Source organism: Choloepus didactylus, chromosome 17 (genome assembly GCF_015220235.1).
Source record: "Choloepus didactylus isolate mChoDid1 chromosome 17, mChoDid1.pri, whole genome shotgun sequence".
NCBI classification, from domain to species: Eukaryota; Metazoa; Chordata; class Mammalia; order Pilosa; family Megalonychidae; genus Choloepus; species Choloepus didactylus.
The window spans coordinates 77,111,841-77,139,150 of record NC_051323.1 but is presented as its reverse complement, the minus strand read 5'-3'; the positions used below and the strand labels follow the sequence as shown (position 1 = coordinate 77,139,150).

Below are 27,310 nucleotides of genomic sequence, written 5' to 3'. Positions count from 1 at the left end.
CCTCTTATCTCCCCCGCCTTTTTTTGTCTTGATTTTATTACTAATCTACCCGTACACTGGATAAAGGGAGTGTCAGTCACAAAGTTTTTACAGTCACATGGTCACAAGAAAAGCTATATAGTTATACAATCATTATCAAAGATCAAGGCTACTGGATTACAGTTCATCATTATCAGGTGTTTTCTTCTGGCTACTCTTATACACTAGAAACAAACAAAAAAAATCTATATTATGAGTCAGTAGTCATAATCTTTTGTTAAGTCCTAACTTCTCTGTTACAACTCCTCCCTCTCATTTGATCGTTCTCTGAATCTTGAGGGATATGTGGGCAATGACCATTTTAACTTCTTCATGTTGACGTAATGGGGTAAAGGAATGGAACTGGTTGATGTTCTTGGAGAGACTGGTATCTCTGGGTTTCAGGGCTTATCTGGCATAAGAACAATCTGGAGGCCTTCAGTTTCTGAAAAAATTACTTAATAAGTAAAACTTTTATAGAGTCTTAGAGCTTGGGATAGTCTTTAGGGTTTTCAGGAATACTGTAGGTTGGGGCTTGGCACACTGTGGCAATTTGCAATATCTCACTGAAGTTTGCATGAGAGTAACCTCCAGAGCGACCTGTCAACTAATTGAGATCTCTCAGCCACTGAAACTTTATTTTGTTTCATTTCTCTTCCCCCTTTTGGTCAAGAAGTCTTTCTCAGTCCCTTGATGCCACGGCCAGGCTCGTCCCCGGGAGTCATGTCCCATGTTGGTAGGGAGATTTACACCCCTGGGAGTCATGTCCCACGTAGCAGGGAGGGCAGTGAGTTTACCTGTAGAGTTGGCTTAGAGAGAGGCCACATCTGAGCAACAAAAGAGGTGACTCTTAGGCATAATTATACGTAGGCTTGGCTTCACCTTGCAGAAATAAGTTTCATAAGGGCAAGCCTCCAGATCAAAGACTTGGCTTATTAAATTGGGTTTCCCTAATGCTTGAGAGAATATTAGGAATTCCCCAGGTGGGGAAGTTTAACAGTTGCATATTTTTCCTCAGTCTCTCAAGGGGACTTTGCAAATACTTTCTTATTTTCTGCCCAAAATATTCTGGAATGTATCAGGATATTACATTAAACCTGTACAGAATAACAAGATCTTATTCCCTTTTCTAGGTTCCATGTAATTATGTTGTTTGTAGTTGGCTTTTTAGTTAGTGAAGGAGGGGAAAAGTCTTAAGTTGTGTAAAGAGTAACACCTGTTTATCTTCGACCTTTTGATAAATCAGTTGCTCGTTTTGGCTTGTACAAAAACACTTCTAGCAGTCTCTTAACAGGACAGGTTGCTGAAGCTCGAGCAAGCTAGCACAGCCTCAGGTTTTATGGGAACATTGTGTGAAGAAAAGGGAGGTAGACATTTTACAACTGAATGTGTTACAATTTCAGAAGAATGTATAATAATCTTTTATTGTATCATTTATATTTTTTGTTTTTTGTCTGTTCTTTAGCCAGAAACTATTTCAGCATTCACTTCTGATCCAGCCCTTCTGTCATTTGCTGAGTATTTCTGCAAACCAACTGTGAACATGGGTCAGGTATGTAGTATATGGTTTGCTGAAGCTCTAGGACTAGAATTTGTTGCTATTTCTATCTGGGGCCCCCCCATTCCCCCCAAAAAAGTATAAAATCCATAGCTATCATTGAGGATTGATGACATGCCTCAGCCATGTTATTAATCAAAAGGATGATTTTGTTTGGCAAATACAGATTTTTCCATAATCTAAAACTATTAAATTCAGTAACTTTCTACTTGGTAGAAGAAACAACTTAACATTTCTAAGACTTTGGTCTCGGCAGGTGATGTTTTTTCACGTCCACTCTCGTGCTGGTTTATCTTTCCTGTGTTAACTCTCTCCTCTTGCTTTTTTACATACCTCATTGATTTTGCTTCCTTCTTTCTATTGGCCATAAGACTGTCTTCCTCAGGAAGGAAGGGCTGCCCACAGAGCTCTGATGTCCAGACAAAACGGGGCTGGCTGCAGGAGCTGGAAGACCTGGGGCTGGGGGCTGTCGCCTTCACCAGCGTGCAGTCTTGGGAAAGCTGCTCAGCTGCTCCAAGAAGCGGTTTCCTCCCTTCTGATAGAAGCTGCCCAAAGCACTCTTGTGGGGGTCTTTCTCTACTGAGCCCTTACTCTCTAGCCGACTCGATGATACGTGTTTCTATAGTGATCTCCTCTAATTCCGTCCCTGAGCCTGCGTGCCATGAGGACGCTTCCCCGGGTCATACAGCTTGCGAGTGCCAGGGCCCGAGCTCAAAGCCAGGGGCCTGCCTTCAGCTGCAGCTGAGCTGCACCAGGCTGCCTCTCCCACTTGTTCTGCTTGGTCGCTCCCTCCTGCGTCTTTGCTGGTGCTGTGTCCCATTCCTGGGCCCTAGTCTTCATCCCAGCCTGAGGCATATCGCCCTCATGTCCAGTCTGCTTCTTTCACCCCTCACTTGAGCCATCCCTCCTCTCCACAGCACTTAGCATCCTGAACAGTATTTTGTTGTGTTTGATGTTGCACGTGCTGTGATTTTATAAAGGAGATAGTTGATTCACATTTTCATATCATTCACTGTAGAGCAAAGGATAGCTGTAATAGCTGTTGTGTACTTATTTCTTGAATTGAATTTGGAATATACAGTGATGTGCCATAAAAAGCTTCTGGTTTTCCACAGAAACAGGAGATTCTGGACCTCTTTTCGTCGGTGCTCTATGAGTGCGTTACTCAGGAGACCCCCGAGATGTTGCCTGCCTGCATAGCAATGGATCAGGTACGGCTGAAAAACCGTTTCCACTTCTGATGAGATCTACCTGTACTTCAAGGAGCGTATTGAACAGTGAAGCCATCCTTTTAGTTTCTTATTTGCTTTTAGAAATTCAAAACTGTAAACCCTCTCAAAGGTGAAAGCTCTGTACAAATCAAAAAGCCTTAGAATTTCTGATGACAGGAGGGCTCCTTGGGGTTCTTGTTCTCTTCTTCTCTTGCCCTCTCCTGACCAGGGAAGAAAAGGACATGCCCTCCCTTTTTCCCCTCGTGTCCTCATGCAGTCTCCTGCCTCCCTGACAAAGCCCCTGTGTGCAAAAATCTGTGCAAATGAGCAAACTCTGCCTGAGCGGTAGCTGTAATGCAAAATTCTACCTGTGCACTTAGGCTGGTGAGAGGCTACAGTTAGAATGTACTGCTGTGGGGAGTTGGATTTTAAAATGTCTTTTGTGTTTTAGCTGTTTTTGAAAGAGCCAAAAAAAGGGTAATGCAGAAAATAAAGCTTAATGGTTTCCTTAAATGATCTGACCAATTTATTCTCTTTCGGTTAGTAGTAACAATTATGGCTTTTTTAAAGTGTCATATCTTCCAGACCTATCAAATAGTTTTATAACCTGCTAAAATTTGTCTGGAGTATTTAAAAAATAGAGATCTTCAAATCCCATCCATATCTATTGAATTAGAATTTCTGGGGTGAGGTTTAGAATCTGTAGTTTAAAATAGCTCTTTAAGTCCTTGTGATACAACTTGTTTGCAGATCAGCATTTGGGACATACTGCCTTAAGCCAAAGGAAATGGCCTCCAATGGTAAAATAAGCTATATTAGGAAGCTGAGTGAGGAAATACATTAACAGAGGATAATTTGCCAATGACCTAAGCATCACACTGGTAAATAACATTCTTAATTAAGGGCCTGCTTCTGTTATAACCACGTGGGCCCAGAAGGCCGTTACTCTTGAGCCTCCACTTCCCGGCTGGAAAGTACGGATGCGTGGAGTCCTCGCGGCGCTGCTTCTCGTGGTGCCGCTCTGCACAGCAGCCAGCACAGAGCTGTGCGTTCCAGCGGCTGACCGCACACAGTGAGCCCGGGTCTCTGTAGAGGGGTAGGACGTCCCCTGTGGTTGCAGCCACGTGGGCGTTGCAGACGGTCCCGAGAGCTGTGTTACCACGCGGGGTTTTGCCTCCTGCCCCAGGATCCCCGGCCTGGCTCTGGCCCCATCTTGGTACCGCTTTGGTCTCTCAGAGGTGGCCGACTGTAGAACTTTGTGGGTCTCGATTATTCAGCCGTCAAGCCCAGCATGTGTGCACTGGCCTTTGTGGCTTGTCCCTGAAAGCCCTTGGTGTGGGGGATGGAGGGCATCAGGGCTCAGAAGGCACCTCTTGCATTTGTCACACTGCCACGCGGCGGTCAGTGCGGCTTCCCTCCTGCTGAAACCACTGCTGTTCCTCTTTCTTCCAGGCTATCAGAAGACTAGGAAGGAGAGAAATGTCGGAAACCTCTGAACTGTGGCAGATAAAGTTGGTGCTTGAGTTTTTCAGCTCCAGGAGCCATCAGGAGCGGCTGCAGAACCACCCCAAGCGAGGGCTCTTTATGAACTCCGAATTCCTCCCTGTAGTGAAGTGCACGATCGATAGCACCCTGGACCAGTGGCTGCAAGGTAGGGGGCCACGTGCTCTTGGTGCAGCCAAGGCGCACGGGACTCAGGCTTCTCTGTTTTAGCATATTTTTTTATTGGTAAGTAAGATAATGCTGAGTATAAGCCAGAATGGCTATGGATTTAATGTTTCCAGCTGGATGAATTAGACTTTACACCAATTTGTTGAAAGAAATACCTTTAACCCAGCTTTTTAACCGTGCTGGGGATATAGGTGTCCAGTTTGATATCCCACTTGACACCCAGGACCTTGCTTTATCTTCTAGCATTGGGTCACGTTTCCCTGCGCATCCCTGTCTTCTTTCCAAGAGCCGTGGGATGTTCTCTTCCCTGTCTGTGGCTGAGACGGGATGTGCGCTTGTGAGTGAGCACCGCGGGTTGGCGCCTGTGCTGTCCATGCGTGTCGTGTGGCGCTGGCCCTCGGTCAAAGCCCTGCCTGGGGTGATGAGGGACTGTGAAGTTCCCTGTAGCAGTGGGGCGGACGATGGGGCTCTGATTTTTGGAAAGGTGTTATATCTGCGAGATAGGCCTGAGACGGATTTTCAGTCATCACCTTCTTGGTCTTTTTATTCTTTCGGTTCACTCACGTGCTTCCAGTGCTGGCCTGACAGACCCTGCTTTCACAAATACGAACCTTAGTCATATCGGTAGTGACGATTCTGGATTGTTTAAAGCTATGTAATCAGTAGAACCTAAGAGCTTGAACATAATCCAATTAATAATTACCACCTGCAATCCTAGGAAATAAATTTCTGAAAAAAACTCATTCATAAACTGGTTGTGAGGGATATACATGGAAAGCAGTGATTTCAAACTCCTAGAGTTTATGGCTAACACCTGCATCTGATCTGTCAGTTCATCTTGGAATTTTAAAAAAGTCATTTTTTATTTTGTTAATTTAATAATCATTTTGGTTCTCATTTGGAGGGGAAATATAGGGTATTACTTGTATTTCAGTGTTTTGCTTTTATTCGGTTCAGCATCTAATCACCCGTAGCAGACCTTCGCTGTTGATAGAAATGTGCCCTCAGACCTCGGTGGATTCTCCGTTTTGCAAATGCTGCATGGATAATGCAGCAGCTCTCTGGCACTGACAGGTGCATTCTCTGAAACACGGCGCTGGATTCCTTTTTCTTACTGCTCTGAAGGTCATTTGACAGTTCACAGCAGTGCTCAGGGCCTCCCACAAAGTTGATTTGCACTCTGGTTTTCCAGAGTCCTGCGTTTATTTCTAGTGAAGAAACGTTACTCTTTTAAGATTCTTACGTCTATGGTCTCCTGTCTCACTAGCCTTAGCGGTTGGCTCTGACGTGGAGGACAATAAAGCCAAGTGAAAATGTAGCGCCTACCCGTTAGTATTGGAAAATAGGATTTGTGTTTGTGTCTCGGTAAAATCACAGGTGCGTAGGTGGCCTCTTGGTGACCCGGCTGTAATCATTTCTGAAAATGGAATGGATTTATCATACTCTGTTAATGTTCTGTGTATATATATCTTTAATTAGATTTTAAGTTCCTGAGCAAAGAAAGTGGGTCTCAAACTTTTAAAAAAATTAGTGTTTTTACATTTATTATGAAAATTTAAAGCATATACAAAGTAAACAGAATAACACAGTGAACCCCGGCTTCAACAGCTGTCAACATTCTGCCATTCTTGTGTTGTCCTTGCTTCGCTCAGTTTTTTCCCAAAGTTTTTGTGCCCCTTAGTTCCCACCAGCAGTGGGATCGCAGTTCAGCCCAGTGAGTGTGGTTGTCCCTCGCGCCTCCCTGATGCTGGCAGCAGTGGCCGGGGTGACTCGGGGCGCGCCTTCTGCGCCCTCCAGTCCTGGACTCAGCTGGCCCCCTTCCGTTTGTGCCTTGCAGCTGGGGGAGATGAGTGTGTGCGCGCCTACCTCAGCGGGCAGCCCCTGGAGGACGCGCAGCGGAGCACACTGGCCTGCTTCCTGGTGTTCCACGCCGTGCCAGCTCCGTGGCACCTGCCACCCGGAGGACAAGAAGGTACGTGCCGCGCGCTCTCTCTTCTCTTCCCTGTCGGAGGCGTTTTTAGAGAGTTGTTTTCTCCAGTTCAGCTTTTAGCGTCATTCATGTTTGCTTGTCATTGTTTAACAGTTTCATTCGCTCCCGGCAGAGGCCCCCCAAGTGTGCAGTCAGTGGCTCTTGGTAGGGCCGCATAGTTGTGCGTTCACCACTCAGTCAGTATGAGAACATCCGATGTCTTCCGAGGAAGAAATCCCATGCTCCTTCCACACCCCGTTGTTGACACTTAGCTTTGGTGTAGTGCCTTTGTTACAATTAATGAAAGAATATTACAACGTCACTGTGGACTGTAGTCCTCAGTTTATGTTGTGTTTTTTGTTGGAACCTTTTAATAAAAAAAACTATCTGAACTCTAAGCATGCCCAAACTTGCATTTATATTCAGAGAAGGTTGGGTTCTTTACTTATTCCCAGAGCCCCCAAACACCAGTCTGTTAATCGATTTTTATTAAAGTTATTTTTCTCTATTTTCTGGGTTTTCAGTTTGGGTTTTTTGTTTAATCACCCGTCTTAATTGTAATACTTTGAAGCTTTAAATGTATATTAAAATTTTTTTTTTTCATAATAGTAAAAAACTAATAGTGTTAGCATCTACCTATATTTTTTGGAATATGGAATTAAATACAGTGTGTGCTCAGTAAGTAGTGTTGAGTTCTAAGCACACTATTTATTTAGTTTTATCCTACTCAAGTTGCTGCCCCCCACCTGAGGGTGAAAAAAATATTTTTGAAAAGGGAGAGAATTTCTTGATTTACTCATTTAAACTTAAAATATGATACCACTGGTTTCTTGCTTTTTTGAAAATCTCGGATAAAAATGCATTATCTAGGGATTTCTAGTTCTTGCCGTGATGGAGTTGCTTATATTGGACTAGTTCTTCCACCAAAAACACACAGAAGCTCCACAAAATACAGACACAGAAGCACTACAGAATACAAACAAGAAACACAGAAGCTCGACAAAATACAAGCAAGAAACACGGAAGCACAACAAAGTATACAGAAGCACGACAAAATACAAGCAGCAATCACAGAAGCATGACAAATACAAACACACACAGAAGTGTGATAAAATGCAAGCAGCAAACACAGAAGCATGACAAAATACAAATAAACACAGAAGCACAACAAAATACAAACAAGAAACACAGAACTGGGACAAAACACAAGCTCCACAGCTTCCAGGACATACCGCAGCCGCGCTGGCTCTGCTCGGGGCCATAGCCCTGGAGGGAAGGGCAGCTCCAGACTTCGCATTCACGTTCGCCCCAGTCCCCCGACAGGCGTTTGCCAGTTCACAGCACAAGACGCGGGGCCTGAGGCTGGCGTTAGTGCTGGGCCGGGAGCCTCGGTCATGAGGAGGAAAGCCCCAGACTGGAGGGAGTGGCAGGAGCATGAACTCGAAACCTGGGTGCCCCCTCGAGGCCCCTTCACTGGCAGACATGTGTAGAAATCCAGCCCGGAGCAGAACGGGGTGGTGAAAGCGTCAGCTGTGGCACAGAGCCGAAGAGCGGTGGGTGGAGCTCAGGGCCTGCCAGGGCGAAGCCGAGGAGCGCGTCCCACTCCCAGGCCCGCAGCGAGAAGTAGGGGTCCCAGCTTTAGGCCCGGGCGAGAAGTAGGGGTCCCAGCCTTGTGGGTGACGGCTGGACCTGAAGCCAGCCTAGAGCAGGATTGAGGAGATTTGCTCAAAGTCCACCTGCCTGGCAGAAGAAGACATACCTAGAACCTCTATAATTGCAAAGCACAGTGTCCAACATTCAATGAAAAATTACCAGATATAACAAAAGACTGGGCTAAATAATTGAGAACCAAGAGGAGAAAAAACATTACAGAAACAAACCTGGACGTGATGCAGTTATCAGGCTGGAACTTTAAAAACAACTATGGTTAATATTTCCAAGAAAGTAAAAGAAAAGCTGGGAAATTTCACCAGAAACCTGGAATCAATAGAAAAGAGTTAAATGGAGATTCTAGAAGTGAAAATAAACTGAAATTAAGAATTTGGTTTGTTGGTTAACTAACATCAGACAAAGCAGAGAATAAGTGAATTGGAAGCAGAGGAGTAGAAAGTAAACAGAATGAAGCCAAAAGAGAAAAATAGAGAAAGAGTAAGAAAAGATTGTAAGAGCCGTGGGACACGGGAAAGGTCAGGCAGACGTGTGGTAAGAGGAGCGAGAGTGGATGGAGCGCGTTTGAAGAGACAGAGGACCAGAATTTTGAGAAATGAACAAAGGGCGTCCAGGATAAGTACAGAAGTCCACAGCATGTCAGGTGATAGTCAAAGTGACAAAAAGAAGATAGAGACAGACATTTAACCCTGGACTTCCTCTCTGGCCCAGAACGAGGCCCTGGGACATGGGAGCCGAGTGTGACAACCCCAGCTTCCTCCGCAAGTTTCCAGGCTTGGGGGAGACTTGAGGGGCTGAGGGCCGCAGGGGAGAGTTGGGGAACCGAGGGAGCTCAGGTCTGTGGTGGAGCCCTGAGGAAAGAGCTGCCTGGGCCCGGGAGCACTGGCATCTTCGAGCTGATGCGCACATGCAGTGAGGACCCCACCCTTGGCCCAGGAGAACTGTGGGAAAGGATTAGCGGGAACGCCGCCAGCAGGGTCACGGCTTTGCGACTCAGGAGCATCCCTAAGCAGAGGGCTCGGGAGGGCCTCTGGGACTGGGCGTGTTCAGTCCCAGACTAAACACAGTTCTTTTACTGCCAAATAATCCTTTAAAGCAAGTAACAAAAGGATCATCCCGCACCCCAGAGCAAAGCTCAAGAATATAGGAAAACAGATGGAAATAGAAAACAGCAGGAGGACAGATTTAAACCTAACAAATCAGTGGGCACATTAAATGTGGATGATCTCTCCTGCCCCACAGTGTGTCCGAATGTTGGAATTGTTCTCCTGCTCCCTCGTTTGTGAGACATGATTAAAGAGGAGGTAACAGCCCTAATTTCTGTCGCGGTTCATTAACCTTCAGTTCACAAACTGACCTGCGGTGCCAGCGGAGGCCATCTTAGGAGAAAGTTTCCTGCTTCGTGCTCTGTGCATACTCCATCTCTTGTTAACCCTGCCTTTACCAGAAAGCCTTTTCATCTCGGCCTCTTGTCTGCCCCCTGCGACGGTGGCTGTGTGCACAGGGCAGAGGCAGCTGAGCGTGGCAGGGACGAAGGCGCAGAGGGAGACGAACCTGAACAGAATCTGGGGTCCTGCGCCCCCGTTTTGGTTCTGGGCCATAGCTGCACATCAGGGTCACCTGGGCAGCTCTCGGGGCTGTACCTGGGGTCCAGGTGGTGGAGCATCACTCTCCAGAGGAAGAGGTGCCGGCTTTACGGCACAGTCACTCATCTTGAACCGAGTTCTTTGTTATTTAGAGTCTTCAGTGCATGGATGAAGAATTAAAGTTTTAGTACCAGTAAACAAAATCATTTAAATGGTAGATGGATACATTTATTATTTATATTTAAATAACTTCATAAATAGCAATCACTGTTGGTCACTTTCTGGAATGATTTTGGAATGGGCAACTTTAATCTTTTACATCAAATTCTGTTTTCCATTGCATTTGGGAGATTCAGCATTTAAGCACTGAGTTTGGGCAAGTGTTTACGAAGGGACGAAGGCCAGCTTCAAACCTGGTTGAGGGTGGGGCTGAAGTGACTCAGAGACGTGACCTCCCTGTTTCCGTTTCCACAGGGAGCTCAAGCTTTGCTGACCTGCTCTTCAGGTTCAGACGGCGGAACATGCCGGTGCAGGCCCTGCTCAGGCTGGCGCCGCTGCTGCTCGGGAACCCGCAGCCCATGGTCCTGTGACCCCGCGGCCCTCAGACCATGCAGCCCGTGGTCCCGTGACCCCAGGGCCCTGTGACCCTGCGGCCCTCTGACCGTGCAGCCCGTGATCCCGTGACCATGCAGCCCACGGTCCCGTGACCCCATGGCCCACGGTCCTGTGACCCCGTGGCCTATGGCCCTATGACCTTGTAGCCTGTGGTCCTGTGACCCCGCAGCCCACGGCCCTGTGACCTTGCAGCCCACGGCCCTGTGACCCTGCAGCCCATGCAGCCTGCGGCCCCGACCCCATGGCCCTGTGACTATCCTGGAGGCCCCTGCCCCGAGAAGCGACTCTGCACAGTGAGCGGCCGAGCATCAAAGCTGAAGTGTTGTTGTATGTTTTACAATACAGTGAGGGAAAGAGAGAGGCATGGACCTCATGTGTTTAAAGCGTACATGTTTTAAGGTTTCCAAAAAATGTTACTGTCAGTGTTCACGTTACATGCTATGTAAAACTGAGGTAAAAGTTACTTTTATAAATAAATTTTTTTGTTTTCAAAACTTGTGATGATTGCTTTACTTTTGGTTCAAAGAATAGAGCAGTGGGGCTGGGCTTGATGGTGGTTTTCAGTGTCTTCAAACTGTGGCAAGTCAGGTGAAGGGACTTCATGCTCGAAAGGGCAAGGTTTTAAAGAAGTGAGGTAATACAATCATCCAATGTGCACAGTTGCCCATGATACCATCATACAGCTGTGCATCCATTATTCCAGAAAGGAAAGAAAAACAGAAAAGAAAACTCCAATCCTCCCATACCCATAACACCCCCCCCATTATTGACTCATAGTAGTGGTTTAGTACATGTTACTGTTGATGAAAGATTGTTAAAATACTACTAATTGTAGTACATAGTTTGCAATAGGTATATATTTCCCCTATATACCCCTCTATTAACTTCTACTTATAGTATCATACATTTGTTCCAGTTTGAGAGATTTTTAATATTTGTACAGTTAATCATGGACACTGTCCACCACAAGATTCACTGTTTTGTACATTCCCATATTTTAACCTCCAGCTTTCCTTCTGGTGACAAATGTGACTCTACGCTTCCCCTTTCCACCACCTTCACACACCATTCAGCACTGTAGTTATTCTCACAATGTGCTACCATCACCTCTGTCGATTTCTAAACACTTAAGTTCAACCTAGTTAAACATTCTGTTCATAATAGGCAACTGCTCCCCGTTCTTTAGCCTCGTTCTATATCCTGGTTACTTATATTTCATGTCTGTGTTCACATATTATAATTAGTTCATATCAGTGAGACCATACAATACTTGTCCTTTTGTGTCTGACTTATTTCACTCAATATAGTGCCCTCAAGTTTTCTTCATCATTGATTATTTCCTCTGTTATTGCTTCTGCCCCTTTTCCCTTCTTTTCTCCTTCTGGGACACCCATGACACGTACATTCATGCGCTTCATGTTGTCATTCAATTCTGTTTTGTTCACCCACCATTCATTCGGTCCTTAGTAAACAGTCAGTGGTTCCCTGTATAATCAAGTATTTATGTATTTACCACCGTCACCATTTCTTCCACAAAGGAGAAAGAGTCAAAGAAGGTAGAGAGACAAAGCGAAAAAGAAACAAAAAATTACAGCAATTTCCCTATAATACCTGCAGGTGGTGCTCTTGAGTTACAGCTAGCTGGAGTGCAGTTTCCCTACCTACCAGCAGGTGGTGCTCCTGAGGTACAGCTTTCTGGAGTGCAGTTTCCCTACCTACCAGCAGGTGGTGCTCCTGAGGTACAGCTTGCTGGAGTGCAGTTTCCCTACCTACCAGCAGGTGGTGCTCCTGAGGTACAGCTAGCTGGAGTGCAGTTTCCCTACCTACCAGCAGGTGGTGTTCCTAAGGTACAGCTAGCTGGAGTGCAGTTTCCCTACCTACCAGCAGGTGGTGCTCCTGAGGTACAGCTTGCTGGAGTGCAGTTTCCCTACCTACCAGCAGGTGGTGCTCCTGAGGTACAGCTTGCTGGAGTGCAGTTTCCCTACCTACCAGCAGGTGGTGCTCCTGAGGTACAGCTAGCTGGAGTGCAGTTTCCCTACCTACCAGCAGGTGGTGCTCCTGAGGTACAGCTAGCTGGAGTGCAGTTTCCCTACCTACCAGCAGGTGGTGTTCCTGAGGTACAGCTAGCTGGAGTGCAGTTTCCCTACCTACCAGCAGGTGGTGCTCCTGAGGTACAGCTTGCTGGAGTGCAGTTTCCCTACCTACCAGCAGGTGGTGCTCCTGAGGTAGAGCTTGCTGGAGTGCAGTTTCCCTACCTACCAGCAGGTGGTGCTCCTGAGGTACAGCTAGCTGGAGTGCAGTTTCCCTCACCTACCAGCAGGTGCTGATCTTGAGGCACTGCTTGCTGTGGTGCAGTTTCCCAAGTCCACCAGCAGGTGGTGCCCTCAAGTAGGTCTTCCCTGAACCTCTCCTGTGGTGGGCGGAGAAACCCGGTAGGGAGCCATCAGTGCGCCGGCTCTCCTGTGCTCTGGGGAATCCTGTCCTGGGGCTGCTCCGTGGGCCCTGAGCAGGTGGGTCGTGGGTCCTGCCTGCTGTGTGCCTGCAGTGGGAGGGGCTCCCGATCCCCGGTGTGGGCGCTCCCTTCCCCGCTTCTCACTGTCGAGCCCTCCTCCAGCTTCCATGGGGGGAGAGCAGTGTCCCCCTGCCGCGTTCCCTCGCCGGAGCTCCCCGCCTTCTGGCCGTGGAGGGTCACCCCCAGCAAACCTCAAGGCGGGGGCACGGGAGCGGAGAGCCACTGCCCACTCCCTTGCCGGCGGGGGTCTCGCTGCTGCCGGCCTGGCGGGGGGTTGGTCCGGACGGGAACACACTCACCGCGTCCTCCAGCCGCCGTCTCTCCTGGGTTTATGTCGGTGTCCCCTCCACGTGCTGTGGGGACCCTCTGTGGTGGTCACACCCTGGAACCACAGCCCTGACGTCCTCCGGCCCCTCTCTAGCTGCTCTGGTGGAGGAGAAGCCCATCCGCCTCACCTGCTCCACCATCTTCCAACCTTGATTTTGTAAAGATGGGTGTAACAAATACACCAGTAGAGGAAATGAAATGGAATAAAAAACAATGTATTAGAAAGCAGAAGAAGAGGAATAAGGATCAAGGAACAAATGGGTCAGACAGGAAACAAATAGGACGGTGGATTTAAATCCAACCATGCCAATACTTTACCTTGAATATAAATTATCCAAACACCCCGATTCCCGGGAGCTGTCAATGGAAGAACGAAGGTGGAACTGCGATAAAGCGGGAAAGAGAAATAGACAAATCCAGTTATGGTTGGAGCCTTCAGCATCACTTTGTAGAACAGCGAGAGCAGAAACCAGGAATATGGAAGAACTTCCCAACACCGAGCAGCCTGACTTACGGACACAGAGCACTCCAGGCAGCAACAGAAGACACGTTCTTTTCAGGAATACCCGGGAGGGAAAAGACAACTCGGGGTCAGAGGAAATACTTGGGAGTCATATGTCTGGTAAGTGACTTGTAGCTACAATATCCTCTCAGTAATCCTCTCAATGTAAGAGTGGAATGTATCATACAACTCAATAATAAAGAGATTAAAAAATGGGCAAAGGATGTGAATATAGCTTTCTCTAAAAAAGATACCCAAGTGTCCAATAAGGACATGGAAAGTTGCTCATCACGAGCCAGAGGGAGCGTGCAGGTGGCTGCACCCGTCCACGAGGCCGCCTACCGTAGGGAGGTGAGATGTCGCAGGTGCGGTGGATGTGGAGACACGGGGGTCCTCGGACGCTGCTGGTGGGCACGCAGGGTGGTGCAGCCGCGTTCAACAGTCTGGCGGCACCTCAAGAATTTGAAGGTAGAGTCACCCCGTGACCCAGCAATTCCACTCCTAGGTGTGTTTCCAAGAGGATTGAAAACCTGTTTATAAACAAGTTGTGCGGAGTGTTTAGAGCAGCTTTATTCACTGCAGCCAGAAACAACCCAGACATCCACCAGCTGATGACTCGAGACACACGCGGCACATCCATGCAGCCGAGTGTCAGTCCTGAAGAAGGATGAGGTCCCAGCGCGCGCTCTGACACGGGTGAACCCTGGGGACATCACGCCGAGTAAAAGAAGCAGCCGCCAGAGACCGCATGTTGATACCCCGTTTACATGTGGCCTCCAGGCGGCTGAGCGCGGACGGGGGTGGGTGGTGGGTGCGGGCCAGGCGGAGGGAGGGACGGGGAGCCGCTGCTGATTAGGGACGCAAATGGTGGGAAGTCGATGGTCGCGGTTGCACAGCTTTGTAAATACAGGAAAAGTCACCAAACTCGAGAGGTGAATTTTTTGGTAAGTGAATTATATCTGAATAAAATTATTTAAAAATTTAGGAAAGAACACACGGAGTATTTACCAGGATAGACCATAGCCTGGACCATAAAACAAACCTTATCAAATTTAAAATGATTCAGTTATTTAAAATAATTCAAGTTATTGAAATTATTAATTATCCAAATCACTAACTCAATTTTATGATTTCAAATCATAAAACCTGTGTTTTCTGCCCATAATGGAATTAAAGTACAAACGAAGAAAACATAACAATAGCTGGAAAATTCCCAAGTATTTGGAAATTAACACATTTCTGACTAACCTATGAGTAAAAGAGTTACAAGCAAAACTAGAAAATATTTGGCATTGAATGAAAATGAAAACATAACGTATCAATTTCTGAAGCTAAATCAGTGCTTAGAGGAAATTCTATAGCATGAAGTGTTTACACTAGAAAACAAGAAGTGTTGGAAATCAATAATCTAAGCTTCCACCTTAAGAAACTAAGAAGAGCAAATTAAACCCAAAGCACGTAGTAGCAAGAAAATCCAGAAGAGCAGAAATTAATGAAACTGAAAATACAGTAGAAACCAAAGCTGATCCTTTGAAAAGACCCATTTGGTCAGATAAACCTTTAGCTCGGCTGATGAAGGAGAGAAAAGAAAACACAAATTACCCGTCTTGGGAAGGAAAGAGGGAGCATCAGAGCATGTCCTGGAGACAATTAAAGTATAACAAGGGTCAGCAACAATTGAACCGGGCAGTGGGGCACGGGCAGGGGGCTGTTCAGCAGCTGTTGGATAGGGGAGGGGCCAGGACTCAGCGCTGCCCACGCAGGACGGCTGGGGCTCCGGAAGGCCCAGGGCAGTGGTGGAGGGTCTCCCAGGGGCCTGGGGGGCCGGGGAGGGTCTTCTGGGGGGCTGGTGAGAATCTTCTAGGGGCCTGGTGGGCAGGGGAGGGTCTTTCGAGGGCCTCGTGGGCTGGGGAGGGTCTTCCGAGGGCCTGGTGGGCCGGGGAGGGTCTTCTAGGGGCTGGTGGCCTGAGGAGGGTCTCACAGGGCCTGTTGGGCTGGGGAGGGTCTTCTAGGGGTCTGGTGGGCTGGGGAGGGTCTCCCAGGAGCCTGGTGGGCAGGGGAGGGTCTTCTAGGGGCTGGTGGCCTGGGGAGGTTCTCACAGGGCCTGGTGGGCCGGGGAGGGTCTCCCAGGGGCCTGGCGCCATGGTGAAAAGCCCCGGAGGACAGTGGGGTGTGGGCCGGGCCCTGGGACAGGTGAGTGACTCACCCAGTTTGCAGTTAGGGCCTTTTGGTCCAGTGTTTTCCAGGCTGTAATTGGGCCACCCAGATCCTGTAAGGGATGGGGGAGAGGAGAGAGAAGGGACTGCCTGGCTAGGAGCCTCTGGGCCCCTGGGTGGCGGAAGGGCCTGTCTGAAGTTTACCAGCTGTGGGGAACGGAAGGCCGCCTGGGCCAAAGGGAGTATCTTTTTATTTTCCGAGTGTGATACCATTTATGTTAAAATACAAATACTCAATAAAATGCCCCACAATATATTATGGGTAGACTCAGGTATGAAAATGCACAGAGAAAGGTCTAGAAGGATGCGTGGCAAACTCATGACAGCTGTTACTCCAAGGAGGGCAAGGCTGGGACTAGGGAAGGTTAGGAATTTGGCAAAAAGGGAGCTTAGCCTGATCTAGAAGGCTAAAAATAATTGTTTTAAGGAAGCTGTTTTCATGCATTACTTGCATGACTAATGACCTCAGCTCACCTCCCCCTTCCCCCCAAAATGGAAAAAGCTACCAGCAATTCCAGCTTCCACTCAGCTGCTCACCACGGGCCTCCCTGGACTCCAGGTTCACATCTCCAGCTGCCCACTCGACACCCTGACTGGTTTGGAACCAGATTCTCCATCTTGCCCCTGAATCTGCTCCCACGCTCTCTCAGCTAGGAGATGACGCATCCGTCTTTCCACTTGCTCACACGAAACTCAGATGTCCTTGCGTCCTGTCCTCTCCACCCATGTCCCATCCGACAGCAAATCTACTGGCTCGACCTCCACAGGATCCGCCAGAGGGAGCTTCTTAACTCCCGTCAGTGAATTTGATTATTTAGAGGAAATGGGCGATTTCCTTGGAAGACAAACTAGCAGAGCCGCGTACGGAGAAGCAGCGGCCCGAACGGTCCTGTGCCTTTCAGAGAAACCCAAACCGCGACAGCGTAGATGAATCTCAAAAACTTCACACCGATGACTGGAGCTTTACACAAAAGAACACATAATGGTGTGACTCCCTTCACACGAAATTCTAGAACGGCAAGACGAACCCCGTGTGGGAAAGCCAGGAGTGCCGGCCTCCTGGTGGGACCGCGCAGGCGTGGCTGGGGGGACGCGGAGGAACGTGCCGAGTTTTGTTGGGAGTTTGGGTTATGCCGTAGAACACAGTGTTGAGGACTCAGCAAATGTGTGCCTAAACCTTGGGCATGTCCTGGTACGTAAATAAAACAGGAAAAGAGAAATGTAAACAAATATCAAGCTCTAGCTAATGATGTGACGAGGCAGGTGCACCACCGATGGCTTCACTTACTCTGAAAGGCAACATCAAAGAAGGGACGAGGAGGGACAGAAGGGGGGAAGGCAACTGGAGTCAAGTGTTAATGGTAAGATCTCGGGCATGGGGGCCTGAGAGTGTTTGCTGGAAAATCCTCTTGACTGTGAGGTTTGTTTGAAAAAAATGTAATAAAATATTGCGGGGTAGAAATCTCTGCAAGGGCAGCTTTGGAAAGTCTTGGTGACTGTGACGGCGTTTGGGGGATGGGCAAGGAGAGGCGATGCGGGGGATCCTGGGGCCTGGGCTGGTCCTGGGGTGTCGGGGTTACAGGTCAGTGAGGGTCCCGGTCTGGCAGCCCCCCGGGGCATGAACTTCGTCTCCCCGCCCCTGCTCTTCATCCCAGGAGAGGGGCATCTTGGGTGGCCCCCTCTGCCTCAGCGGCACCTTCAGTTGGCACAGGGGTCCTGGGAGCTGGGGCAGGGTCTGACCTGGGCCGAGGCTGCAGCCCCTGCCAGGCGCGAGGAGGGGAGAGGGTCCGGCTCGTCCCCGCCGCGGCCTCTCCTGGGCCCCCCTGGGGGAAATGCCCCCTCCCTGCCATGGGCCGCGTCCTCCCAGTTCAAGGCCGGGGTCAGGAGGGGTAAGGGGCCGGGGTGACGGTGGCCAGTGGAGCTGCTGACTCGGGGGCCCAGGGCCGGGATGCCTGAAGAGACTCGCCGTGTTGTTGAGCCTGATGAGACCCGGACAAGACCCCCAGGGCCTCTCCTGGGCCGGACCGCGGGGGGCCGTGACACCCAAGTCCGGGGGCTCTGTGCATTTGTCCGAGAATCGTTCTTGGGTCTCTTCTTCCGCGGAGCAAGAGTCTGCCCGTGGCCACCAGGAGGTGCAGCCAGAGAGTGGGGGCCAGAAGAGGGCACCTGGGAAAGGGGGGGCATCTGAGGAAGGCGGGGGCACCTGGGAAGGTGGGGGCTTCTGAGGAACATGGGGGGCTTGAGAGGAGAGCCTGGGACCGGGTGGCAGCTGCCAGGCCCAGCAACTGGGGGAAGCCACTGCGGAGCCAAGCTGCTGACCCGGCCGATCCTCGGTGGCCTTGCTGCGCGGCCGTCACCCTGGGAAGGGCCCGGGTGGGGGTGAGGGCTGCCCCCCGCCGCCTGCTGCTCTCCCGACTTGGGGGCTGCCTTGCCCGGCCTGGAGGCCAAAGCCCCGGGACCAGGGCCAGGGGTTGGGAAAGAGCGACACAGGACGGAGGGTGCAGGGACTGCGGGTGGCGTGTGACGTGCCTTTGCTGTGGGGGAGGCCGTCAGGTGACGCGGGCAGCCGTCCCGTCCGTGGGGCAGTCCGCCTCTGCCGCCCCTGCCCGGGGGTGGGTCCCGGGAGCTGCTTGGGATGACAGCCAGCACCCCCCGCTGCCCCGCGTGGCCCCCCGCCCCATCCCTGTGCCGCCGCTCCCCATGCTCTTAAGACACACTGACCAGCCCAGGCGAACCCCGGTTTCTAACTGGGGAGCCCTCCTTCGGGGGGTGGGCTCGGCGGGGACGTGGGGTCGCCACTGCTCTGGGGCCTGTGGGCCTCCCCGGCCCCTGCTTCAGGGCTGTCCCCACAGGAGGCCCCACACAGGCAGTTGAGGGGCGCCGGAAAGGCCTTTTTAATAAGCTAGCAGCCTTTGCACGACCTTCTCGTCCCCCCAGTCTCGTGTCCCTGAATGAGATGGAGGCCGGGCACAGGGTCCCCAGGAGACCAGGAGAGCCCCAGCCCTGGGAGGCCCCTGCGAGGGGAGAGGGGGCAGGCCTGACCCGGCGGGGACCCCAGCATCGTCCTGGCCTGGTGCCCCCTTCTCAGGCCTGTGGACCCTTGCCGGAGGCCGTGCTCAGGGTTCGGGGGGCCTGGGCAGGGCAGGGGGTCCACATGCAGGAGCAGCTGGCAGACGCTTCCTTGCTCTGCGTAGCTCTTGGAGAACATTCCCGTGAGTTAGATGAAATGAATTGTCACCGTGTGGCTTTCTTGATCATTTTATTATAGCAAGTAATCTTAATTTTACTGTTTTCTTTTAGCTAAAAAATTTTCTTCCTGTTTATGCATATGATATTAGGAATTCAGAGTGAGAGGATTTTATATTAAGACTCTGCACCATTGGTAAAAATCTGTGTGATCAGTTGCACATCCCTGTCCCCACGGCTTCCTCTGGACTCGGCTCCGGCCTGCGTCCAGCTCCGCGGAGGGGCCGGGCCGGGGGCTCTGAGGGGCTCAATTGCTGCTCACAGCCCGCGGGGGTCATCCCAGGGGCGGCGTGGGAAGCAAACCTGAGCCTTGAGTTTCCTTTATTTGTCCTGTGTTCATTTTTGTGCAGATCTTTCAGTTATCAAGAATATTTGTTATTGACCGTTTGACGAATTAGGAGACGGTTTCTTAGGTTGTGTACTGGAAATGCGCAGAACCCGCAAATCCGTGGGGATTAGGGCTCCTGGCCGTGGTTCCCGTGAACTTGCGGACTGTCGGGAGCTTTGCTGGCTCAGGTGGGTCCGTAGCGCGGCACGGAGTCCTGGCCCGGGGGCCGGTCACCCCGATCCCAGCAGCCCGGAGGCCAGCCGGGTCCAGACTACAGGTGAGCACCCCACATCCGTTTTAAACGTGCTGCTTCCACGGAGCAGAGTGGAGGTGAGGGGTGGGGTGGGCCCCTGATCCAGCCCCTGCGCAGCGGTGGGGTTTGGCTGAGGCCGGGGGAGCCCCAGGGAGCTGGGAGGGGAAGGGCTTCTCTGAGTGACTGAGGGCTTCCCCAGGCTTCCGTTTGGGGGCAGGAGTGACGGGTACGGAGCTGTGTACTGGGGAGAGGCCTGGCCCATGGAGAGGGTGGGGGTCTCTGGGGGTCCCCAGTGTGGAGCAGGGTACAGCGAGGGGAGCAGCAGCCTGGGGAGGTGGGGGAGGCTGCTCGGCTGCCGCGGGGCCCAGGTTTCCTGGCCGGTGGGTTGGATCCACCAGTTTCGGCTCGTGTGAGTCAGGGAGACCCAAAACGCTAGGAGGTTGCCTGAGCGTCTCCTGGTCCTGGGTTAAAGCTGGGAGACACGACCCTGACCCCACAGGTGGGGGACCCTTCCAGAGCCAGACCGAGGGCTCAGTCTGTGCCCGTCACGGCCCAGGCCTCGGGGGGCTTCGGGCACATCGGCCTGTTCCCGTGGGACCAGCGCTTCCAAGAGGCAGGACCAACAGGGCCAGGGAGCGGCGGCCTGCGGGGCCTTGCGCCCCCACTTGTGGCCCCTTTCCCGGGCTGCGGCAGCTTGGCAAGCCGGGGTGGGAGTGGAGGGCCCCTTCCTCCCCACCTCGACGCGTCTGTTCCTCGTCCCTCGGCTGAAATGTCAGTGAAGAGCAGGACTCGGGGGCCCTTTGCGCCCTGCTTCTGGCTTGTGGCCAGCAGGTGATTGGTACAAGAACGAGTGAGTGACCAGTGCCTGCCCCGGGGCAGGATGGGCCAGTTGTCTGAACCGTGCACCGAGTGTGGGGGACGCGGACGTGGGCAGTGCCACCCGGGAAGGAGCACACCGGGCTGCGTTTGTTCAGGGTCAAAGAATTGCAATTTGGGGAGCACGGAACCAGGTGGCAGCCCGAACCGCGGCCCGTCCCGGCGCTTCCAGGCGAGTGGCTGGTGGTTGGTGGATGTTGGGGTGCTCTGATTGCCCTTCGGGTTGGACAGTTAACTACGCCTGTCTGGTTTGTTCCTGGCGTCCCCATGTCCTCGAGGCTTTGCACGCTGTGGCTGCCTGTGGTCTCTGGCTGGGGCCCCCCTAAGTGTCACCCCCAGAGTCACCTCCTGGCTCCGTTCTTAGCCAGGGGAACCCTATTTTGCTTCATCTCTTTTCAGCAGCGGCACCTAGAGATGCCTGTGCCTGGCCCAGCAGTGGGTGGAGCAGCGGGAAGCCGGGTTCCCCACTGAGGCCAGAGAGTGGGGTCCAGGGGAGTGCAGGGGAGGAAACCCACCCTGCCCAGGGCGGGACACGTTCTCTTAACCCCAGTAAACTGTTTTGTAAAGCAGGGTCACATCTCTTGTGCTGCCAAAATGAGAAGTTCAGACCATACAAATGGCCACAAGATGCTCTTCGGTGCAGGGGTGGGGGCTGCAGGTGAGGGCAGTGGGGGGGGAGCGGGGAGCAGGGAGGCGAGCGGGGGAGGAGCTAGAGGGTGGGAGAGGGAGGTGAGCTGTCGGGGAGGAGGGGCTGGTGGGCAACGGGACCGGGGTGCCCGCCTGCCGTCCAGCCTCTGTGGGGCCCTGAGACCTGGCCCCAAACCCCAGGGCCTCGGGCCTCACGCCCCGTCTGTGGAGATTCTCCGCTGGGCTGGGGCTCGGCTCGGCCTGCTCAGCTTCAGCAAGTTTGGGCCCCTGAGGTGAGGATGGCCTGTCCCCCGGTGGGCCCAAGTCCATGAAGACAGACAGGGTCGGGGAAGGGGCGCAGACATGGCTCCGGAGCCGCCGTGCTGGGCGGGGTGGGCTGGGCCCCGGCCTGGTTCCCGTGCGAGCTTGGAGGGTGGGTTTGCCTCATGGGAGCGGCATGTAGGGGCCACCAGGGTTGGCTCTGGAGTGCGGCTGGGCCATGGCCTGGGCTCCTGGCTCCCGCTCGCAGCTGCCCTCTTTGTTCCCATCCTCCTGGGCAGGGACGGGGCCTGTGAGAATGAGATTAAGTGTAGCTTTCACACAGGATAGGTGTGCCTGGCGGGGTGGGGCAGTTCAGGAATTGGCAGAAGGTTAAAAAGACAAACTGTAGTGCACGGTCGGTCCCCCTGCTTATCCGCCCACTATCCACGGTCGGTCCCCGTTTATCCGCCCACTGTCTACTATCCTTGCAAGGTGGAGACTCTGGGGTAGAAGTTCCCAAAATAGCCTCATAACTTGTTACCAACTAGCCCAGACTGGCTGTCAAGAGGCCTGGGCATAACCATTATAGTCAGGGGTGGAGATTTGTTCCAACACTTTCAAATGTTGCAAATTTGCGCAGGGAAACTTATTTCAAATGTTTCCAATTTGGGCGGCTGCATGTTTCACCTTCGCGTGGGCTAGTCAGGCTTGCGGAGTAGAACGTAACCCCCGGAGCATCAGCGGCCGGAGGAGCAGGGGCGGGACTGCGGTTGGGCCCGGGAGTGAACGCCGCGGGGCCTGTTGTTCTGCGGCCAACCCCCCGCATGCAGGTTGGGCGCCGCTCTTGCAAGACTGTGAATAAACTTCCTTCTCCGCCATCGGGTGAGCGTTTATTCCTTTTAGGAACAGTGTTTGTTTCTCATAGGCCTAAGAGCCCATCCTGGGGTCCAGAAGTTTCTGGAGCCTCGAGGAGGAAGCGCCAAGCCCGCCCAGGACAGAGGCTGGACCACCGGCGGTTTCCCAGGGCTCCGCACGGGGGCTCGTCTCCGGAACCCCGCAGTGTCGCGTGTGCCCGTGGGAGCCGGAGGCGGGGAGTTAGTTGTGTGCGGTGCTCGCAGCTCCGTCTCCTCTGAGGATTTCGGTGGTGAGCTTCTGACCCGGAACCGCTGGGCCCGTGTCGCTGGAGCCCTGAACTTCCTGGGCAGGTCGGGCTTTGGGGGCCCGGGTGCGGTCGCCTAGAGCCCCCCACCTGCCGTGGCCCAACCCCCCCGAGGGTCCCGACCTGGGACTGGGCACCGGGTGCCCCCCGCCCGCTCCCATCACCTAGAAAGCGCGTGGAGGTCTCTGCAGCAGCCCCGAGTCGGCCTCGAGATGGCTTAGGGGGGTTCAGACCCAACCATGTTACCGCAGGGCTGGCCCCGGTCATGCCTCGCTTTTTGCTGTATTTCCTCTTTCTCTTTTATTTGTGTGTCCTTAACTTAGTGCGTTTTCTTTGTACTTTTGAAACTTGTCTTCCTTACCTGGGCGTTTAGGACGTTTGCTCCAGTGCACACACCTGCTGATGCCTTTCCTTCCACAGGCTTCCAGCCTTTGCGGTCCAGCTGGCCGCCTTCAGGAGCGAGACCCCGTTGTAAACACTGGGTTTCTGCATCGTCAGTGCCCCGACCCATGTGGCCACCTTGCTCCACCTGTGTCGGCCTTAGATCCGCGCCCACTGCACCCACTGACCGCTGTGGCCCTTCTGCTGAGGTCAGCGGTCATTTCCCCACGGGACAGTCCCCGGTGGGCCGGGAAGGCTCTGCGGGCCACAACCCCCAGCCTGTGGTCGACGCGGCTCCCGTCTTCTGCACTCACTCGTGTCCCCCCTTGCACCCCCTTCCTTCCCTTGGCTCCCCCGGGCGCCCCCACATTACTGCAGACCCTGCCCCAGGACGTGCAGGAGATGGTGGAGATCGGGGTCACTGCTCCACCTGGCCGGCCGCGGCCCCCCAGCTCCCGACTCTCCCCGAGCCTCAGTTGGTCCCTGCAGGCTGAGGGAAGCCGGCGGCCTGGGCTGGGGAGCGGGCGGCAGGGCGGGTGGGAGAGACAAGGAAAGAGGGAATGTGAGGTGAGCCAAGAGGGGGGACGCCAGGGCGAGTCCCAGCCTCACACCACCAAGCTCGGTGGAAGGAAGTGCAGGGGACAAATGCCGCTGCCCTAAGTCCCCACAAGCGGTGAGAACCAGGGGGACGTGGCAGCCCAGGCCCCATAACCTCTGGGCCCCCAAGTGAAAAGCCTGGGGGTGAGTGACCCTGGAAGGGGTGTCCCCTTGCTGCCCCTAAGCGCACGCCTGCATGCCCTCCTTCCTGATGGAAGTGCCCAGGGTCTCCACCTGCAGCTGGGCGGCTCAGGTCCTGCCCCAGGGAGGGACGCGGGGATGGCGATGATGTCATGTGTGTGCAGCGTGTGCCAGAGGGCTGGGGTCCCCTGTACCCCGAGAAGGCCCCGGGACCACAGCCAGAGCAGCTCCGGCGCCTCCCACCCGCTGGGACAAACCAGACAGCAGGACGCAGTGTTGGACCGTGTCTTTCTCCGTCCTCCCAGGAGGCACTCGGGTAAGTCCCTTTTCTGGAAAGTGCTTTTCACGTCCTTGGGTTTACAATTCTCGACCCTCGTTGAAACTCTGCAGAGGTTTTGTGACCTGAGCCGCGTTTCCAAGAGTTTTTCTAGAAAGACATTGACGTGTGGATGGAGCCTCGGGTGGCAGGGACTCGCTTCCATCACCCCGTTGATTTGGGGGTTCTGTAGAGCCCAGGGGCTGCTTCTTCACCCCAGGGGTCCCAGGACCCTCATGCAGGTCGCAGTGGGGAGCAGAGCGGGGGCCCCGGGTCCTGCCCTGCCCAGGAGGCTCTGGGCAGCCGTCCTCACCTGGCCCTGCCCGGGCTACAGGGCGCCCCGGCGCACACGGCTCCAGACCCAGTGGTGGGGGTTCTGTGCCTGGATCTGCGGGGGAAGCCGTGAGCTTGGGGAGCGGAGCCCCCGCCCCGCAGCCCCCACGTCTCCCGTGCGGACCTCCTCACACAGCTCGGGGGTGACCCAGGCCCGGTGGCCCGTGGCGTGGATGAATTCCACCTTCAGCTTCAGGAACTGCTTGTGGAGCTCGGGCCAGTGCTCATTGCCCAGGAGGAACTGGAAGATGCCGCGCTTGGACGTGGGGTTGTCCTCCTCCATGTCGGAGGCGATGTCGCTGCCACGGAGAGGGGGACGCTGGCGCCGCTCGGGCAGAGGCCAGAGGGTGACGGTGCGCCCCGCACCCCGGGGGGGTGTGCAGCGAGGGCCTGGGGCCGCCTGGGGGTTGTGGGTGGCCTGGAGGTCTGGGGGGTGGTGGGACAGTCCCCAGCAGACCCTGTGTCCCCCCAGGCAAGGCCTGGCTCCCCAGCAAACAGTGTCTCCACTACCCCACCCGTCTGCCCTGGGCCCCTGAGGGGGAGGGGTGGGGGTGGGAGGTGGGCCTGGTTGGGGGGCTGAACGAGAAGCAGCCCCGGGCGGCGCTCACAGGGCCAGGAGGAAGTGGATGCAGTTGTAGAGGTGTCCGGGCAGCCCCACGCGGCCGAAGTACCACCATGGCCAGCAGGAACTGCGGGGACGGGTGCTGAGCGGGCGGGGGTCCCCACAAGGGCCCCGCCGGGGCAAGGTGAGGGGAGGTGCAGAGCTTCCCCGTGGGCAGCCGGGGCCCTGTCTTCGTTTTGGGCGCAGCCAGCAGTTCTCGCCAGGGGTCCCCGGGCTGGGCGGACACCCTGTCCCCCGTCCCCCCGGGGGCTCTGCAGCCCCCTCCCTGTTGCCACCTGGGGCCGAAGTACCTTGTCGGACACTTTGAGGAAGATGTCGGCCTCCAGGAAGCTCTGGACCACGGGATCCTCTGGGAAGGGAGGGCCATGAGGGCCCGGGGCCGCCCCAGCTCCCAGCCCGAGGATGCAGCAAATCCCCCTCGGCCCGGGGGCTGCAGCCGTCCTCAGCAGCCAGGACACCCTCAGGGCCACGCATGTTAGGAGTTGGCAGGACGTTCCTGCTGTGGCTTCAGGTAACCGTCACGCAGCCACGGAGGTGTCACGTCCCTCCACGGCTAGTCAGGCCTCTGCGGACCCCCGTCCCCTGGTGCCCGTCAGTGCCCCGCGTGCCCAGCCCGGCCTCCCACGTCCTTCCCTTCTCCAGGGGACACGTCCACCCAGGGACACCTCGGGTCCTGCCCTCCTCCCAGGGTCCCGCGCCCCCGCCCTCCCTGGGGCCTCTCTGGCCAGCCCGGCCCCTGTAAGGGCATTGCCCGGGGTGCATCTCTGGAATGTTCCACACCTGCCGTGTCGTGGACGGTCACCACGAAGGGGCAGGTAAAGCCGAGAGACCACGTTTCAAAACTTAGTTTAGATCATGTAAAGTCACCTGAGCAGCCAGCTGGGTCCCGCCTGCCCCTCGTCCTCCGGGCTCAGCCCACCAGGCCCCCTCCCCACCCAGGGCACGGCCCCCGCGTCCCCCAGGCCCTGCCCAGGCCTCGCTCGCTCCGGCCTCCTCATCTTTCCTTCCCTGCACCCGTCTCGGGCCGAGCAGCTGTGCGAGGCAGCTTTCCCGCGTTTCCTCTCCTCGTGCAGAGCTGGAGCCTGAGGAAAGCGGCCGTCGGCCCCTCCGTCTCTGGCGTCCACTGGGCAGCAGCGGGAGCCCTGCGGCCCTGCCCCTCGGCCCTTGGGAGGACAGGCCCGTCCTGGACGCACCCAGAAGCCGGTAGAAGGCCTCCTGGTCCTCGGGGCGGTAGGTGGGCGGCCTCTTGTTCACCCTGAGCTTCGTGCCCTCGACACAGTCGACGGTCCACACGGCCCGCTGGCCCCATTTCCTGCAGAGCCGCGGCCCAGGGGCGGACTCCGAGGGGGCCGCGGCAGCTGGGGGGCTGCCCTCCTGGGAGGCTGTGGAGCCAGGGGCCCGCGTGGACACAGACGCTCCCACCCGGAGAGGCGAGCCCCCCGCAGCCTCCCAGGACCAAGGGCGGGGGCGGGCGGCCACCAGGCACCCGGCCGAGGACACGCACCTGCCTCGACGTGCGCCGGCCTTGTCCTCCTCCGGCCCCGCTTCGCCCCTGTCCCCTGCTCAGGGGCAGCCCCTGGGGCCGCAGAGCTGGAGGCTGGAAGCGGCCGGTTCTGTGGCGCTGCCGGAAAGGTGGGCCCAGGTGAGCCGGGAGGGCACCCGGGACATCCCCTCGGCCTCCCGTCGAGCGCCTGCACAGCCCCGCGGCCGGGAGGTCTCCCGCCACCTGCACCTTTCTCCGCCGGGATGGCACGGCCGTCCAGTGCCTCCTTCCGTGGCTCCTGGTGCCGGGTGCGCGGCTCTGCGGAGACGAGCAAGGGACGCTCTGGCTTTCCATCTGGCAGGGCTACAGAAAGGGAGCCGAAGAGCAGGGAAGAGTGGCCCCCGGCTCGCCAGGGCACCCCTTCCCCAGGGGGGCTGGGACCCCGATAGGGTCACATGGCCACACACCTGCTGTGTCCCCCACGCAGCCCTTGCCTTCCGGCCCTTCTTGCAGGCCCAGCTGGCTCAGCACCGGCTCCGAGGATGCCGATTCCCGGCTCAGAGGGATGCTGTCTTCTCTGGGTGCAAACCAACGGGGGGGCCCGTCCGGCTCGCGCTGGGCCATGGTTTCCACCTGACCAGCTCCTCGGGGAACGACAGGAGCTCACCTGCAGCAGTCGTGGCTGATGGACCGATCGCCCATGGGACCCGAGATGCCAGCCTTGCCCCAGGGTCCACTCCCCTCGGCGACCCGTGTTTGAGGTTTGTAACCTACGACTTGCAGGAGAGGAACCCAGCACCGGGGGGTTTAACCAGCCAGGGCTGGTCCCATGTC

General features: G+C 54.6%; 2 protein-coding genes across 4 annotated transcripts in view; one reads left to right on the top strand and one right to left on the bottom strand.

Moving 5' to 3' along the window:
• The window catches only part of ANAPC1 (anaphase promoting complex subunit 1), a 105,548-nt gene extending 94,758 nt beyond the window's left edge, over nt 1-10,790 (top strand). For 2 of the 3 annotated variants that reach the window (XM_037807643.1, XM_037807644.1), the window contains exons 44-48: nt 1,484-1,570; nt 2,692-2,787; nt 4,240-4,438; nt 6,296-6,430; nt 10,156-10,790. In XM_037807643.1, coding sequence (XP_037663571.1) covers nt 1,484-1,570; nt 2,692-2,787; nt 4,240-4,438; nt 6,296-6,430; nt 10,156-10,271 — 633 coding nt within the window. In that variant the 3' untranslated portion in view covers nt 10,272-10,790. Of the gene's footprint in view, nt 1-1,483; nt 1,571-2,691; nt 2,788-4,239; nt 4,439-6,295; nt 6,431-6,541; nt 6,978-10,155 lie in introns of those variants that run through there. The other variant, XM_037807645.1, reaches the window with a different exon arrangement.
• Nucleotides 10,791-24,366: 13,576 nt separating this feature from the next.
• LOC119512162 (putative speedy protein-like protein 3) lies at nt 24,367-27,100 on the bottom strand. The gene is given in 9 exon segments (XM_037806650.1): nt 24,367-24,426; nt 24,496-24,670; nt 24,980-25,042; nt 25,044-25,060; nt 25,284-25,342; nt 26,187-26,375; nt 26,498-26,614; nt 26,720-26,839; nt 26,944-27,100. Coding segments are annotated over 9 exon segments (957 nt in total).
• Nucleotides 27,101-27,310: the final 210 nt, after the last annotated feature.